The sequence below is a fragment of the Lynx canadensis genome, chromosome D1 (assembly GCF_007474595.2).
Source record: "Lynx canadensis isolate LIC74 chromosome D1, mLynCan4.pri.v2, whole genome shotgun sequence".
In the NCBI taxonomy this organism is placed as follows: Eukaryota; Metazoa; Chordata; class Mammalia; order Carnivora; family Felidae; genus Lynx; species Lynx canadensis.
Genome location: NC_044312.2, coordinates 9,673,049 through 9,690,251, shown reverse-complemented (window position 1 = coordinate 9,690,251; position 17,203 = coordinate 9,673,049). Strand labels below are relative to the sequence as shown.

The window sequence follows — 17,203 nt, the reverse complement described above, 5'->3', positions numbered from 1 at the left end:
CTGATTAGTGGTGGGATTATTAACCTTGATCTCTTAGGGTGCTTTCTGTTGGGTTTCCCTGTTATAAAGTTACTATTTGCCCCACTATAATTAATAAACTGAGCTTAACTGAGCCACACAGGTGCCCCTCCTGGGAGATTTCACTGCAGCAATGACTACTGTAATGTTCTAATGGTGAGTTTTCATTTCCCTCATTTCTTCTACACTTATTAATTACAATTCTTCTTTAAGGAGGAGTTGTCCCTTCTTCCCCTTTTACTTATTCATTAAATCATTTATTATTTATAATATTATCATTGTATTTATCATGAACATTTATTTTTTGTATGTGTGTTATAATACTCTTGTTATTTATTTTGATGCTCAAATAGTGCTCGCTTTGGCCATGAGAAACTAATTCAGGTTGGTTTCTATATCCTTTCAACACGTCCCCATCTTTTTAAAATGTCATTTTATTTCAAGTATTTCCTTATCTCTGGCACCAGAAGATGTTTCAGGCTTCTTTTGTATTTTCCCTGCCCCCACTCTGGAATCAACCACTTTTCCAAGGAGCTCTGGTTACTTTGATAGAGGAATGGTATCTAGAAAGCAAGACGTGGGTGCCTGGGTAGCTCAGTCGGATGAGCGTATGACTCTTCATATCGGCTCAGGTCACGATCTCACTGTTCGGTTTGTGGGTTCGAGCCCCGCATCAGCTTCTGCACTGACAGTGCGGAGCCTGCTTGGAGTTCTCTCTCTGTCCCTTCCCTGCTTGGACACCCTCTCTCTTGCTCTTAAAATCAATCAATAAAACTTAAAAAAAAATAATAAACCAAGACTAGGACCTACACGTACTCACTGTAGCTGGGATGTCACTTGCTTCTAGTCCGTGTCAGCATAGAGAGTTAGGAAGTGTATGTATGAATGCTAAAAGCCATGTATACCCCTCATATCTATTCTGGTTCCTTTCTATATGTATATGTATTTAAAAGAAAAAACCCAACAACTCATGAATTGACACCAATACTTCTCACTGCAATCCATGGTTCAGTCTAGTGTTATTTTGATACTACTTTTATTCATACATGATTGACCGACTCTTAGAAAAATTTGAAGATATAAAAACTTTCTTTCCTCTGCAGCAATCTGTCTTGTGTAGGGAGTAACTGAACTCTCCCTCATAACGCACCTTGAATTTGTCAGATCAATCACGATTTTCAACATTTCTTGAACGTAGTAGGAAAAAAACCCCCCATCTTTCTCAAAGAATCTCTTAGCTTCTTAATTTTAAGCAAGTTCAGTACGAAATCATTAGAAGTCTTAGAAACAAATGACAACTAGTCCTTCAACACGGTCTAGGAGTGATCATCAAATCCAAAAACACTTATGTCAAACGTACACTGGGTTAGGCATTACACACTTGGTATTTTTGTAACATGCTATTTCATTTAATTGTGATGACAGTTCTATGAAATGTGACTGTCCTTGCCTTACCAACAAGGAAATTGAAGTTCCAAGTGGTTAGAAGACTTGCCCAAGTACCTGTCGCTATGACTGGCTTAGCCAGTATTCAAATACAGGTTTTTTTAAACTGCAAGCCAGGTGTTCTTTTAAACTAAGTCACAGATGTTCCAAGAATTTTGCTAGTCAGAGAAGTTTAATCCAACTCACAATGGGAGGTAAGGCTGTCATAAACCCAGGAAAAGTCCTTTACATTAGTAGAGATGAGAGATTTCCTAATTGATCCCTCTGCCAACAGAATTGACAACTGAGGGCTTTCTCTTCTCTATAATATTACCTGATATGTCAACAGCATCCTTAATGAGTAAATGGAAATAATTAAGATGTTTACAAAGTAAATGTCAGAAATATATACTTACATTCATTTTAGGAATCCATGCTCTTTAAGATTATCTAATGCTTACTTATTTTTGAAAGAGAGAGAGAGAGAGAGAGAGAGAGAGCGAGCGAGCATGAGAGCGCATAAGCAGGGGAGGGATAGTGAGAGAAGGGGACAGAGGATCCAAAGCAGGCTCCTCGCTGACAGCAGAGAGCCCAATGTGGGGCTTGAACCCATGAACTGCGAGACCATGACCTGAGCTGAAGCTGGACGCTCAACCGACTGAGCCACCCAGGCACCCCAGGAACCCATGTTCTTTTTACAATGTGTTGAAGAGACCTCTTGCCCTTTCATGTGAGATGATATGTGCCCAGATCCCAGATCCATGTTCTCCAAGGGTTTTACTCTTAACAATGGTTTTGATATTTCCCAGTATACCCATATTCTCTCACCTGGTTTCTGTGAGGCCTGAAATGTCTACAGAAGAGAGGTTTTGGAGTAGACTGTTTAACCACAGAACAGACGCAATTACTGTTGACGGACTCTCATGGAAATGAACTTGGCCTCAAAAGTGGAGTGCTCTAACAACCTCTTATCTAAGTAACCAGTAACAGACCATGGATATATTTGAAAACTGTACTAGAACTGCTATGATTGTCTGCTTTATACTTTCAAAGTGACTGACCTGTTATCTTACTGACAACAAATGCCAATTATTATTACTGTCATCACTAAATTAAATAAGTTATCTGTGCCCAAATATCATTATCAGAGGGCCAGTGTTTTAGGAATAACAAGGCCTTGCACAGAATAAGCTGATCCTGATAATTGCCGTCTGACCGGAACCAAGCACAAGAGAATTCTGTTGATTGCTGCCATGAAACAGATCGAACATCAGCAGGCATACGAGCCACCTGGACAACCTGCTGAGGGGCAGGTGCTGATTTAGCAGGTCTAGGGCCGGGCTTGATATTCTGCATTTCCAACAAGCTCCAAAGTGATGCTCATGCTGCTGGTCCCCAGACCACTCTTCAAGGAGCCAGGAAACAGAATAAAACGAAGGTTGTGAAATAGATATAGAAAATGTTAAACGGTCTGTCACTGTTTACTGTTGCAAAATGATTATAATTATTGAATACTTTCAGGATTTTTACGTAAATGACACAAAGACTAAACAGAAGTCATTAGGTAAATTAATTTTTTTCTGAAAAGGGAAAAAACAAAACATTTAAAACCAGTCTTCAAGCTAAGAAAAAGTAAATGAATTCTAGGAATCGACACAACCAAGGCAATTTTTAATCCCCAGCAGTGTGTTATAATGTCTAATTTATAATTAAAAAAATTCTCCTACAGAGTAGCAGATGGCTTTAGGGTTAATTTTATCCTTGTTTCTAAAATTACCAGTAGAATTCAGATACCCCGTCTCGCTGGAGAGATACACCTCTTTTGTAATTGTGACGATAGGAGCAAAGAAGACAATTATGAGGAAATGAAAGCTGACAAATGAAAGGTGGGACGGGGGTAGGGACGAAGCTGACACATTGGGTAAACGGAATACTGACAGGATACTGACATCACCGAGTGCTTTGCTGCCCCCACCCCCACCCCCACCCTGCAAGAAAAGGCCAGCTGCACAGCTTACTTCCAAACATCAGTCACTCCCTTTCCACCTGACCGGAGGGCACCGAGAGAATGATCACCACAGTTGAGATGAAATGTGATCCTGCTGACCAGTGTGAGACATTTGTCCGAGGAGAGGGTTCAGTGGGCTAAGAAGCAAATAGATGGTCTTCCTTAGCCCCAAATGGGGTGGAGAGCACGAAGGGAGAAAAGGAGGGGGAAAACAAAAGAAAACAAAACTCAACAAAACCCTCTGAGCTGTCTTCCACAGTCCCAGCTTAATGTGCTGCTAGTGCTAAGTGGGCTTAAAGGATAAACATGAGGTATCACCGTGTTTGCTGAGGCAAAGCTCTTTTTTCACATCCTACCAGTGGCAGAATGATACCAATGGAAGACTTTTTATAAATATTTTACTAATAAAACCTATCTCAGTCTCTCCCACCCTTTTTTGGTTTCAGGACACAAAACTGGAATTATATATACAGAAACCCTGTCTCAAGGTCTTCTAGTAAACAGGAAGATTGTTAGAAGCGATAATGAGAGGTGAAGGGCTACTCCGGGATCACGGTCTATTCAGAAGGGGAGCCTTCCTTAAGGGCTGGAGACAAGTGACTTGTGATGCACAGGTCAGATCCATCAGGCTATTACACATTACTAATTACATTTAAGATCGCTCTCAGAAAAATAATTAATTTGAATGGAGCACAGACAACTTAGAATATAAGTGATAAACTTGTCTTATTCCTCTGTGACTTGTATTAATAAGGCTTTAAGGCCTTGGTGATTAAATAAAAACAAAAAACATGGTAGGGGCGATTATAAGGCTATGAAAATTTTCAGGACTTGTTTTCACATGGAATCAGTTATATACTGAACACAAGTAATAGCTACCTTTTAGTGAGTGTTTACATGGTGCCAGGAACTTTAATTAACAATTTATTTAATACTTAAATGGCATTAACTATGTACCAGGCACTGTTTTAAGTACTTTGCAAATATTAACTGGTAACCAGTATGAGATATGAACTTCTATCATGCCCTCTTCAAAGACAAGGAAACTGAGGACAGAGACGTTAGGTAATGTGTCCAAAGTCACCCATCTAGTAAGTGGCAGAACCACGGTTCAAAGCCAAGTGGTCTGGTTCTAGAGACCATACTCTTACCTGCTACCCCTCGTCTGTAACATTATCACTAATTCTCGCAATATTCCTGAGAAACAGATTAATCTGTTTAATATATATGGCAACACAGCACACTGAGGTTAAATAATCAGCCCAAGGTCACACAGCCACTAAGTGGCACAGCCCGAATTTGCACCAGTCGTGTCTGATAGCACACTCCACATTCTTTATGTGAAGCCTTGTTTGAATTGTGATATTTTCTGAAAACTTCCTCCAAGTAATTCATACATTTTTATCTTTAAGTATTTATTATAAACATTTCAGATTAGGAAAGGTGAGGAATAAAACAAAATGTCCTTCACCTACTTATTGTCAACTTCGGCCTGAACAGTCTTTGCCAGAACAGCTAAGAGGAAAGAGCACCGCAACTATACACCAAAAGCCAATATTCCTTTGCATTCTCCTGGTGTTTTGCAAAGGCTGGAGGTCTCATAATCGAGGCAATGAACACACACCGGTATGGATGGACCCACGGCCCATCAGTGGCTGAGGTCTTTACTCACTGGAAGAGCATATATTAGAAACTGATTTCAAAGCCGTGTTTCTGTATTTATTACAAAGAAACACTGATGCTTCTACGCATTTTATCTCTTATGAACAGAGACAAAAATTATAATTTACACTAGTTTTGATTTGCACTTTCTCAGTTTCAACAAAGAAGATAGCTAAAACAGTTCAATTATTCAACCCATTTAGCAATTAAAGAGATTTTCATAAGAAGAATAAACCAAGTACAATTTGCGGGAATAATTTTGCATTTTTCCATGGAGTCCCATCTTTCCTACATGTGTCGGAATTCTTTAAAATTCAAGAAGAATCCTCAGAGATCACAAGATGATGTTTTTAAAGGAAAGCAGGAATGTAAAAAAGTTATAAAATCTATGGATAAAAATAAACATCCTGGAGAAATTCTTTAAGGGCACTGAAACACATCTAAATTTTGATGGCATGTAAAATTCTCCATGATCTGAGTTGGCCTACCTGTCCAGACTCTTTCCCCATCGTGTGTCATCAACACTTTGATTCCACTAGTTCTGTCTACACCTTCCCTACACAGTTCGAATTCCTTGGCCTGCCTGCCTTTGCACATGCTGATCTACCTGCTTGGAGCTGTCATCCCTACCCTACCCCTTGCTTCTCTCTCCCCCTGTCCCTCCACAAAGGTCTTCTTCTTAATCAAGTCTTAGCTAATAATTTCCCTGGTTCTTCAGGCAGAGTTAGCCTTTCCTCTAGCCTCGGGGCCTGTATAACAATTATCTTCTTGTGTTATATTTAGATAAGCCTTGGTTCTCGGTTAACTCCTTGGGGTGAGAGCAGAGTTAAACTTCCCCGCATTGTCGTTGTTGTATTCTTGAAATACCTGAATCTCCAGGATTCAAGCACAGTAGAGGCTTAATAAAGATTTGCTAAAATTTGGGGTAAATGGTGGTAAGAATGACAGAAAAAAATGTGGACAAGATGACATTTGAGTGTCTAGATGTACCGTGTGTGCATGCAAGCATGCATGTGTCCCCACTTGCGAGGTATGGAATCAATGACACTAAATGCATAAATTCTGAATGATAAAACCCTAAATTCAGTGAGAACCCCTTGAGGAAAAACTGACCAATATGCTTGGAAACTATAACAAGATATAGGGGAGGAAGCACAGATTCGGAGGTCAAAGAGACCAAGCTGTGAATACCACATAATGAATGACATTAGAAATACTGAGTTTACCTACCTATATTATAGGCTAGAGTTAAAGGAGACATATTATAGCCCGGCAAAACTTGGTTACAACCTTAAAGGAGTGCTCTGTATATTTTGTTTGCAAGTTTCTTTGGTGTTCTACTTTGACATTTTCTTTTGAGATGTTAGTGACAGAGCACTCTGTAATTTCTATAGCATATGACTCACACGACTAACCTTTCTCTGCCTAAAAAGACTCCCAGAACTCCTTGGAGGTATTTTTTTTTGTGTGTGAAATTTTTCTTTTAGTGATAAAGGAATATGATGGTGAAGCAGGGGTTTCCCCTTTCTTTCTACAGAGTTAAGAACTTCAAAAAACAAGAGCCTTGTTTGAAGAGGACAATTTGAGGGCAGGAGACGCTTTCAAGAAGTAAACAAAACGTTCCCATCAAGTGCATTATAGAAGAATGGCATGGAAGGGCCAAAAGAAGAAGGAGAAAAACAAAAACAAAAACCACAAATGGGAGATGTGAATGCACATTAAAAAAACGACGGAAACACCAATACTGTGGATTGCATTTTCAAAACAAAAAAGACAAATCAAGACAAATCTTTATATATATACAATGGGAATGTAACAAATTAACTTAAAAAAAAAAAAAAAACACTGTCTTATTCAGGCAATCCCATTACAAAAAAGTCATAGCCTGCAGAATGGAAAATCCATTACCTCCCTGAACCATACGTAACACTGGCATTTAAAATTAATTATTAAAATTAACATGAAGTAAGTAAAAATTAATTATTTGCTTTCCCCCACATGCCCAAGGCAAAAACTGATGGGAAACGACATAGAAACAAACCAGTTATGTGCACAAATCAGAGGCTTTTGGCTTCTATTTTATACCACAATGCCGCAAAACAAGGCTGTTGTTTTCTCCCTGAGCCTAGGAGTCAAGTATCCAACCTAAGAAGTCAGCCGGTAACTTCCCGGTCAGCTCCTCTCATCCGGATGTGCCTCTGCCCTCTTTAACAATCCTGGAACAAACCTAGAACAATCCTAGAACAAACACTACCTGCAACCTTGCTGAGCTTTTGTTCCAAGCCCCTTATCTTCTTCAAAACCCTAAGTGAAATAAATCTCCCTCCCACACCTACAACCTCTAGCCCAGACCCACATTCTCTTAATTGGACCACTGCCTGAGATTACTTACGAATCTTCCTATCTTCAGTCTTACCCACACCTCCTACCCATCTTCACTCTGCTGCCAGAAAGAGACCTCCTTTCAACATGCAGATCTAATCATAGTACCCCAGTCCCACCTGCACTCCCACCCCAGCCTACCATTTTCGATAGGGCACGCTCCCTATCAGCAACAGAACAAACTCTGACACCTCTCATGGCATCCAAGACCCTGCATATTCTGCTCTTTGCCTACTGTTCCCCTGTGTCGATCCCCTGGGCCTGCAGATTTCATGTCTCACCAATATGGAGCCACAGTTCCCCACCACACCAATCTCCATCTCTCTCTCTCTCCTTTTATCTGTGGTATTTACACAGTCGGCCTGCCTATGTGCAATATCCTACTCCTGTTTATCCTCCTGGCAATCTTCTAATTCCTCTCTCAAGCCTAAGTTCAAATAGCACCTTCTCTGTGAAGCCTCCCTGACTTCTCAGGTAGACTGCTGTTCCTTCACCTGGATTCCTACTGCATTTCGTACATATATTTCTGGGCAACATATTGTATTTTAATTATTTTTCTTTCTCCACTAGACTTCTAGAAACAGAGGACTTGTATTCCGGTACCTAGCATAGCAAAGTACTTGACACATAAATATTTACTGAACTTTTGACCAGGTGGATAAAGAAATTTGACTATAAAATAGAAAACTTTTTACAACTGTGAAAAAGGTAGGAGGAAAACTAGTAAGGCAATCTTTACCCTTAGCCTCCATGTTATAAATCAAAACGTTACTGTATTGCAGCAAGGCATTTGACCTTTATCACTGTCTTTTATCTGTCTGTGACCTCTCTGCAGCCACCAGCCTTAAGCAGGAGAGCCGGGCTCATCACCAGCAACCTGCACTGCTTCTCTGGCCAGGCCAGCAGCCCCCTGACACACTCCCACACTCCCTGACATGCTCCCGCACCTGCACCTCCTCCAGCATAGCACACCAAGGGACCTGGCCACAAATCAGACCCTGGGTGTAGTGCTGCCACTCTGTACATTAATAATGAACATATTTCTCTTACTTTTCCTTAGACATAGCGCTAACGAAATAAGTAAGACACACTTTGAGAAAGCGTGATGTCACTGTTAGAAATGCTCCTGAACCTCTGCCCGTGGGTGCGCGCATGCACACGCACCTCCCGCCCCCCCCCACGTGCAGTGGCTCGAGTCTGGTCACATTTGAGCCAGCTGCATCCCAGCTACCTGCTAGTTTGATGTTCATGTTGCTATCCAGCAGGAGATTTTCAGCCTTGAGATCACGGTGCACAATCTTCCGACCATGACAATAATCGACAGCAGACAGGATTTGCCAGAATTTGCGCCTGGCCTCAGCCTCATTTAACCGGCCATGATTAGCAAGGTAGTCTGGAAAACATCAGAGATTTTAGGATTAGTCACCAAAACCAAAAACCAAACTAACAAAAATCCCCACTATCCGTACTTAGGATTTTTTTCTCCTCAAAAAGCCAGCTCTTTACTTATTTTAATTCCAGTGTGATTAATATACAGTGTTTTATTAGTTTCAGGTGTACAATACAGTGATTCAAAAATTCTGTATATTACTTAGTGCTCCTCCAGGTAAGTGCACTCTTAATCCCCTTCATGTATTCAAAAGCTTTTTAAATGAGTAAGAGTGTTCAAGTACCATGCTGTTTTCCAAGTTCTCTGCCTTGAGAAAAGTAATTCCAATCATATTTCACTGGAATCCATATAAACGGAGAGAGAGCCCAAGACAAGACAATATGCAAGTGACGTAATATTCATAGTATAATTCCCAATGCTGTTTTATGCCCTAAGCACTCCCTCCACTCCTTTGTTTACAAATTTATTGAATATTTTTCCTAACCACATTTAAAAAAGAAACTTCTGTAAAAAACACCCATGAATCCATTTTCTGACATCTCATCAGACAAGGGATATCTTTCTTTTAAATAATCATTTCATGGAGTTACTGTACAAGCCACCTGTAACGTAAGATACAGGGATCCCTCGTAGTAGCTTAAATAATTCACACCCTGTTTTGTTCAGGGGAGCACCTCTGATCCACCCAAGACTTGTCCTCTAAATCAAATGTGATAGCCATGTTCTCTAAGCACACACACTTTGCAAGATACATTAGCTATGTTTGTGCAGTGTTATAATCTCTACTAAAGTGGTTTACCCGAGAATTAATTCTGCGTATGTTTACATTAACTCAAGAAAACTAAACATTTATAGCTAGTTCAATTTTCGCTTGAAAATCTAAGTCTTTTAAAATGATCTTTTGCAGAAGAAGGTCAGCATGAATCTTGAAAGGCTTTTCTAAGATTTAAGGTTGTTTTCCCAACTTGGGAATCGTATGGACAAATCAACATTCAGTCATCTTCATACATTTTGTGTTCTAGGCTATGTGGTTTACTGATACTTAGATTCCACGGCTTTGGGTCATGACATTCTCAATATTTACTGTAAAACTAACATTTGTACAACATTTTGCAGTTTACAAAACTTGTTCATATCACTATATGTCACTTAATGTTCCTAAAAACACTCCATGATAAGGATTATTCTAATTTTCATCTTATAGGTGAGGAAGCTGAAGATCACAGGGATTAAGTAATCTGGCTGAATTCACACAACTGGTAAGTGAATATCTGATCTGGAAACTTTGACTTTCTTTTTTTTTTTTTTTTTAAAACCGTATCAAGCTTCTTTACTAGACTCCTGATGAAATCCTCACTATCCTTTCGAAACCCTGCTCATATGCCACCTTGCCCTTAAACAGTTCATCACTTCAAGTAGAAATGACCTCTAGTCTGAACTCCTTACCACTGACAACACAGTCTCATACTTTAGTTACCTGCACATATACCATAAACATCTCAGCATGTGTGCATATTTGGGTGCACACACACACACAACCTAATTCTAACACACTGTGTGCTAGAAAGTAAGATACTTTCATTTACACTTTCTGAGGTAGGAACCGTATCATTCTCTTCTGTACTCCCCACACTGCTTTAATACTATGCACAAAACATCAGAGGTACAGTTTTTAAAAATACTTAGCTGATTAAAGTCTGATCATAGATGGGTGGCATCATCATTAGTGTTGTAAAAATATCGTAGTACTATACATGTTAGAGGCTTTAAATGTAAGCAGACAGACCTAAATGTGAGACGTGAAACCATAAAAATCCTAAAAGTAAGCATAAGCAGTAATTTCTCTGACATCGGCTATAGCCCACCCCCCCTCCCCAAAAAAAGGCAGCAGAATCAGACCTATAAATGCAGAGAACAAACTGATGGTTGTCAGAGAGGTTGGGAGTGTGGAGTTGGGCAGAATGGGTGAAGGGGAGAGGAAGATAGGCGGAATGATTAAGTCACAGGAATAAAAGGCACAGCATAATGAATACCGTCAATGATACTAAAATAGTTATGCAATGGGACAGATGGTAGCTACACTTGTGGTAAACACAGCATAATGTATAAACCTGTCAAATCACTAAGTTACACACCTGAAACTAATGTAACATGTGTGTCAACTATACCCAAATTAAAAAAAAAGGGAAACAGACATTTCGTATATGCTTCTGTATGTGCTGTGATCAGCTCATCACATCTCCCTCCTGCCGTTACAGAGCCTGCATAATAGCCGTTTGTGATTCTAAAGGGAAAAACGGTTCACTTAAGAACATGTTGAATTTTCAGTCAAAATGTCCAAACTGTCATCAGAGTGACTATGTCTAAGTAAACTGGCAAGTGGACAATGTGCTTTCTGCTCATAAGAGTAAATCAGAGCCTCATTCTATGCTGGATGAACTGGGAAATCCGTAAGGAAGGGTTGGCCCCTTGGGCAAATACAACTGATTGAGGCAAATGCAACATGTTTTCTGTGTAGGATTATCTTTTGGCTAGTTAGCGTTATCTTTCCTGAAATGCCACACCAAATGCCACTTAAACTGCATCTCTAAAGAGACAATTTTTTTCATAAATAAATGATTTATTCAGATAGACAAAATTTCTTTCTGTTGAAAATGCTGAGTCAACGTGACTTAATGGAAAAAAACGTTTGTGATTCTGGCAACACAGAGAAACCCAAGAGGTCCAATGTGAACAAAGAGAAGTGTATGGAAAAAATAACAACAACCAACTGTTGATTACAAAATGAGTTCTGGGAGGGGGGCCTGGGTGGCTCAGTCGGTTGAGCATCCAACTTTGGCTCAGGTCATGATCTCACAGCTCGTGGGCTCGAGCCCCACGGTGGGCTCTGTGCTGACAGCTCGGAGACTGGAGCCTGCTTCCGATTCTGTGTCTTCCCCTCTCTGCCCCTAACCCACTCGCATTCTTTCTCTGTCTCTCTCAAAAATAAATAAACATTAAAAAAAAATTAAAAAAAAAATGAGTCCTGGGAAACACAAATCTAGAGTACTGACTATTTTTAGAAGTGATCAGTTCAAATTAATACTACCATGGCCAAAGGGGAAGAAAAGCTTTGAAACCAGGCAGGAAAGGGACAGTCTGGGGGGAGAGGGGCAGGTATAGTCTACCTGAACCTAAAATCACCATGTAAAGCCAGAATCTTCACAGGTCAATAAATCTGTAACACACTGTGAGGAAAATGACAACACCCATTTTCCAGAGATGAAGAGACTTCCTGTTTAAAGAGGTTGGTATGTTCACCCTGTAAGTAAAAATCTCAGCAAGTATTACATCATATCAGGACCTTCCTTATTCTGTATGATTTCTGTAGTGAAAACTGAAAACTGTACCTTCTGCTGAGAAATCGGTAACAGATGTAACAGAGGTATAAACCTCTGTGGCTGAAATAACATTAGTTTAGGTATATACCTCATCCTCCTCAGTGAGGGGCATTGTTATCAATCCAAGCTCAAATTAATACACATGGTCCTCTAGGTAACATGTTTTACATTAAAAACTTAATAGCTAATTATGGCTACAGAACAAAATTGCTTTTTTTAATTAAAAAAATTTTTTAATGTTCATTTATTTTTGGGAGAGTGCGAGCGAGCGAGCAGGGACGGTGAAGGGGCAGAGAGAGAGGGAGACACAGAACTCCAGGCTCTGAGCTATCAGCACAGAGCCTGGGCTTGAACTCACAAACTGTGAGATCATGACCTGAGCTGAAGTCAGATGCTTAACCGACGGAGCTACCCAGGCACCCCAGTTACACAACAAAATTTTAAGTGTAACAGCAATTCTCCACACTAATTGCCTATATGTGTATTTTTGGTGAATGGGCACAGTTTAAAAAATTATTTTTTCTATTTTACATTTGTCCTGATTAAGTGAAATTAACTTTCTATGTTGACTTTAACAATAAAACTTTTTACGGTTATATTTTGTATATCCTTTCTCCCATTTTGCTTTTATGGTAATTGATTTAAAAAAAAATTTTTTTTTTAACGTTTATTTATTTTTGAGACAGAGAGAGACAGAGCATGAACGGGGGAGGGTCAGAGAGAGAGGGAGACACAGAATCTGAAACAGACTCCAGGCTCTGAACTGTCAGCACAGAGCCCAACGCGGGGCTTGAACTCACGAACTGCGAGATCATGACCTGAGCCGAAGTCAGACGCTTAACCGACTGAGCCACCCAGGCGCCCCGGTAATTGACTTTTATCATATTTTACAAAAATCATGGTCTGTGACAAATTGGATAATTAAAAAACTGGTCTCTCAATACTGATAATTTGAGAAATATTGGTATAGACAAGTAAATAGGCAATTATAATACACTGTGATAAAGGCTAGTACAGGAATAAATAGAACCTAATATTTTTGTAGATTTCTTTTTAAATTTTCTATTTTGTATTATGAAAATTTCAAACATATGTGAAAGCAAATAGTATAATGAATCCCCCAGACTTATAAGTTATCAGCATTTTGCATACTTGCTTCATCTTTTTTTTTTTTTTTTTTGTCCCCATAGTAACCTAAAGCAAATCTTGGCATCATTTTGTTTCACCTTAAATACTTTTGTATGTATCTCTAAAAAATACATTTTCTTACATAACCATAATACCATCACCACACCTAACAAAATTAATAATTCCTTAATATCATCTAATTCACAGTCTGAATCTCCTCAGTTGGCTTACTGGAATCAGGATCCAAAAAAGATGTAGATTCTGCATTTGCTTATTTTGTCTTTGGAATCCTTTTTTTCTGGAACAGTCTTCCTACCCCCACCCCCCATTTTCCTATGCCACTGACTTGCGAAAGAAACTAGGTCAGTCATCCTACATTCTGGATTTGTCTTTTGCTTCCTCATGACATTGCTTAACTTATTCTTCTATCTCCTGTATTTCCTATAATTTGGAATTCAAGTTCAAAGAACAGAATAGATTCAGGTTTAATTTTTTTGGAGCATGGCAAGAATATGTCATAGGTGCATCAACTTGGAGGATTATAACATCTGATTCTGCTTTTAGGAGTGCTAAGACTGATCACTGCATTCTGGGAGTGACTGCTTGATCCTTCAATTAGAGTCTCATCCCTCTTTTTCCTAATATGGTTCATAAGCTCCAGGGTACGTGAGAACCCTTAGAAGGCTTGTTAAGCCAGACCACTAGGATCTATCTCTAGAGTCTCTGATACAGTAGATGCTGGAAAGGGCCCAAGAATTTGTGTATTTTTCAGAAGTACCAGATGATGCCTAAGATACTGGAACGGGGGCTGTACTTTGAGAACCACAAAACTAATTTTAGTATTCACTGGTGTTTGAACCAGTTACTTCATTAGGGGTTGCAAAACTGTGATTTTTCTAATTACTTCATTCCTGCCACATCTATTAGATGAAATTCCTCTGTTGTCAATTAGGGCTATTTAGTTATCCTGAACTATAAAATAGGTCAGGAAGGATGAATCCTTAATTCTTCCTCCTTAAGTACCAATTTCCAGAGTAAGGGGTTGGCACACTAGCTACCTCCAATGATAACTATTAAGATTTGTAGGTCTGTTTGTTTTTAATTTTTTCTTCTTCTATTTTATGATTCTCTTAAGTATTATAATGGTGCATGGATTCCTTTTTTTTTTTTTTACTTTTATATACTCAATTTGTTTCAATTAACTACAGTATTATTCTTTTTTTAATTTTTTAAAAATGTTTATTTATTTTTTAGAGATAGAGACAGAGCATGAGCAGGGAAGGGGCAGAGAGAGAAGGAGACAGAGAATCCGAAGCAGGCTCCAGGCTCTGAGCTGTCCCCACAGAGCCCGACGCGGGGCTCGAACCCACAAGCAGCGAGATCATGACCTGAGCCAAAGTCGGACGCTTAACCGACTGAGCCACCCAGGCGCCCCAAGTATTATTCTTTTCGATGCTCAATTTTTTCATCTTTGACTAGTGAGAACCCTGTTTTGTTTTGTTTTGTTAACATGACCACAGAAATGTTCATTGCCTTTGTTACTTTCTGGCATAATAAAAACATCTCATGCATAACTGGGACAGTTCCTGCCCCAAACCTGGAATCAGTCATTTTTCCAAGAAGCCTTGGTTCTTTTTACTGGGGAATAGTACCTGGGTGCTCAGATGCTTTTTATGGCAGGGTTGGCATCATTTCTAAAACTTTTCAGGGACGGAGCTAAAAATAAACACTTTTAAAGATAAAAAAAAAATAATGACTTCACTCCATTTCAAATTTACCATTATAGGAATTTCTTGTCTTTGATTTTTATATGTATATTTCTTCTTTTCTTATATAAAAGATCCTATTCCTTTAAAAGAATTTTTTTTTTTTTTTTTTTTTTTTTTAAGTTTTAGAGCAAGCACAAGCAGGGCTCAAGAGAGGCAGAGGGAGAGAGACAAAAAATCTTAAGCAGGATCCATGCTCAACGCAGAGTCCGACACAGGGCTCAATCCCACAACCCTGGGGTCATGATCTGAGCCAAAATCAAGAGTCAGTCGCTCAACCAACTGAGCCACCCAGGTGCCCAAAAAGATCCTGTTTCTTAACATTAATAACTTGTTTTATCCTATATTATACATGAAATAATCTCAAAACAGCTACTAACAATAAAGTTAATGGATGAAATTTACACGTTCAAATTTCTTTGCATTTCTTTTTATCTTGAGGTTATATTGTCCTAAGGATGCATAGTCCAACTACTATGTTTTAAAGTTATTTGAGGGGCGCCTGGGTGGCTCAGTCGGTTAAGCGTCTGACTTCAGCTCAGGTCACGATCTCACGGTCCGTGAGTTCGAGCCCCACGTCGAGTTCTGGGCTGATGGCTCGGAGCCTGGAGCCTGTTTCCGATTCTGTGTCTCCCTCTCTCTCTGCCCCTCCCCCGTTCATGCTCTGTCTCTGTCTCAAAAACAAATAAATGTTAAAAAAAAAAATTAAAGTTATTTGAAAAGCTATCTCTTTGTGGTATATTTCTCCGTTTATTTTTGAACATGTAAAAACACTCACCTGATATTTAAAATGATACAATAAGATACAGTCCAAGAAGTCGTTTCCATTCTGTTCCCTTCCTCTGCCTAAAGGTAACTATTTTTATTAATTTTTGTTTACTCTTTCTGTTTCACTTGTTATGTGCAAATATTCTCCCCACTTCTTACACAAAAACATTTATCCTTTTTCTTTTGCATTTTATAGCAGTACACAAATCTTCCATATTCCTTTTACATCAATGCAGGTACTTCTAGCATTTACCAATACAGTGCTAAGAATGAAGGCTCATGAGTCAGGCTGCTTCAGTTCAAATTCTGTCTTCAAATTTGCTATGTGATCTTGAGTTACTTAACTCCCCACCTCCACCTCCATTTGCTAATCCCAAAATGGGGATAACAATAATAGAATAGAACACCTCACAAGGTCATGTGAAGATTACATGAAAAAAGCAATTTAAAAAAGAAAAAACCCTCTTCATGGTGCCTGGCACACACAGGTTCAATAATGTTAGCTGCTATTATATCAGCTATGATTGCTACTATTGTTGTTATTATATTGTTATGTTATCAGGGGTTGACTAAGGCTACCTTCCTTTCCCAACTACTAGCTCCCTGAAAGCCCCTTGTATTATGATTTGTTTCACACTCTACTGACATAGGTTTAAAGTCACCAGCAACTTCTCTAGGCCAAAGCCAATTACCTTTCCTCAGTTCTCATCTTTTATGACCTTTCAATTATATTTTACACTTAACTGATTTCCAAAATAAACACTGATTTTCTGTTTATAGTTTTTCTCCATTTCTTTCGCTAATTGACTTTTCTCTTCTAACCACATATAACTACCACAGTCTAATTCTGGCCCTTTGCCTTTTTCTATACACCTTTCCTCACAGAACTAATCTAAACTACCCCCTCCTTGCAGATCACCTTTGATCTGCCTTATTCTTAGTTGGATAATGTTAGTTCCCTTTCACACTCTTCTCACTTGGTGCCAATCTCAAGGGTGCCTCTTTAGTCACTCCAGCAAAGGTATGTCTTAACATTCTGGCATGAGACCTTCTGCTCATAGATCCTAGTGAGAAACTAATAAAAATTATACTGACATAAAACATACATATACAATTCTGTATGCATTTTCAAGGGGGGGGGTCTATAAAATCTCAAGTTTAATCAGGATTAAGAACTCTGCCTTGGGGGATTTCATTTATCGATTAGAATTTTTATAAAAATCACCTCCAGATTTGCCAAGCACATCTGACCTTTCAACAATTACTCAATTGTATA

At 39.1% G+C, this 17,203-nt stretch overlaps 1 protein-coding gene across 1 annotated transcript in view; it reads right to left on the bottom strand.

Moving 5' to 3' along the window:
* SIK2 (salt inducible kinase 2) overlaps window positions 1-17,203 on the bottom strand; it is a 124,037-nt gene that overhangs the window by 32,472 nt on the left and 74,362 nt on the right. The window contains exon 4 of the mRNA XM_030333656.1: window positions 8,727-8,888. Within this exon, the coding sequence (XP_030189516.1) occupies window positions 8,727-8,888 (162 nt within the window). The remainder of the gene's footprint in view (window positions 1-8,726; window positions 8,889-17,203) is intronic.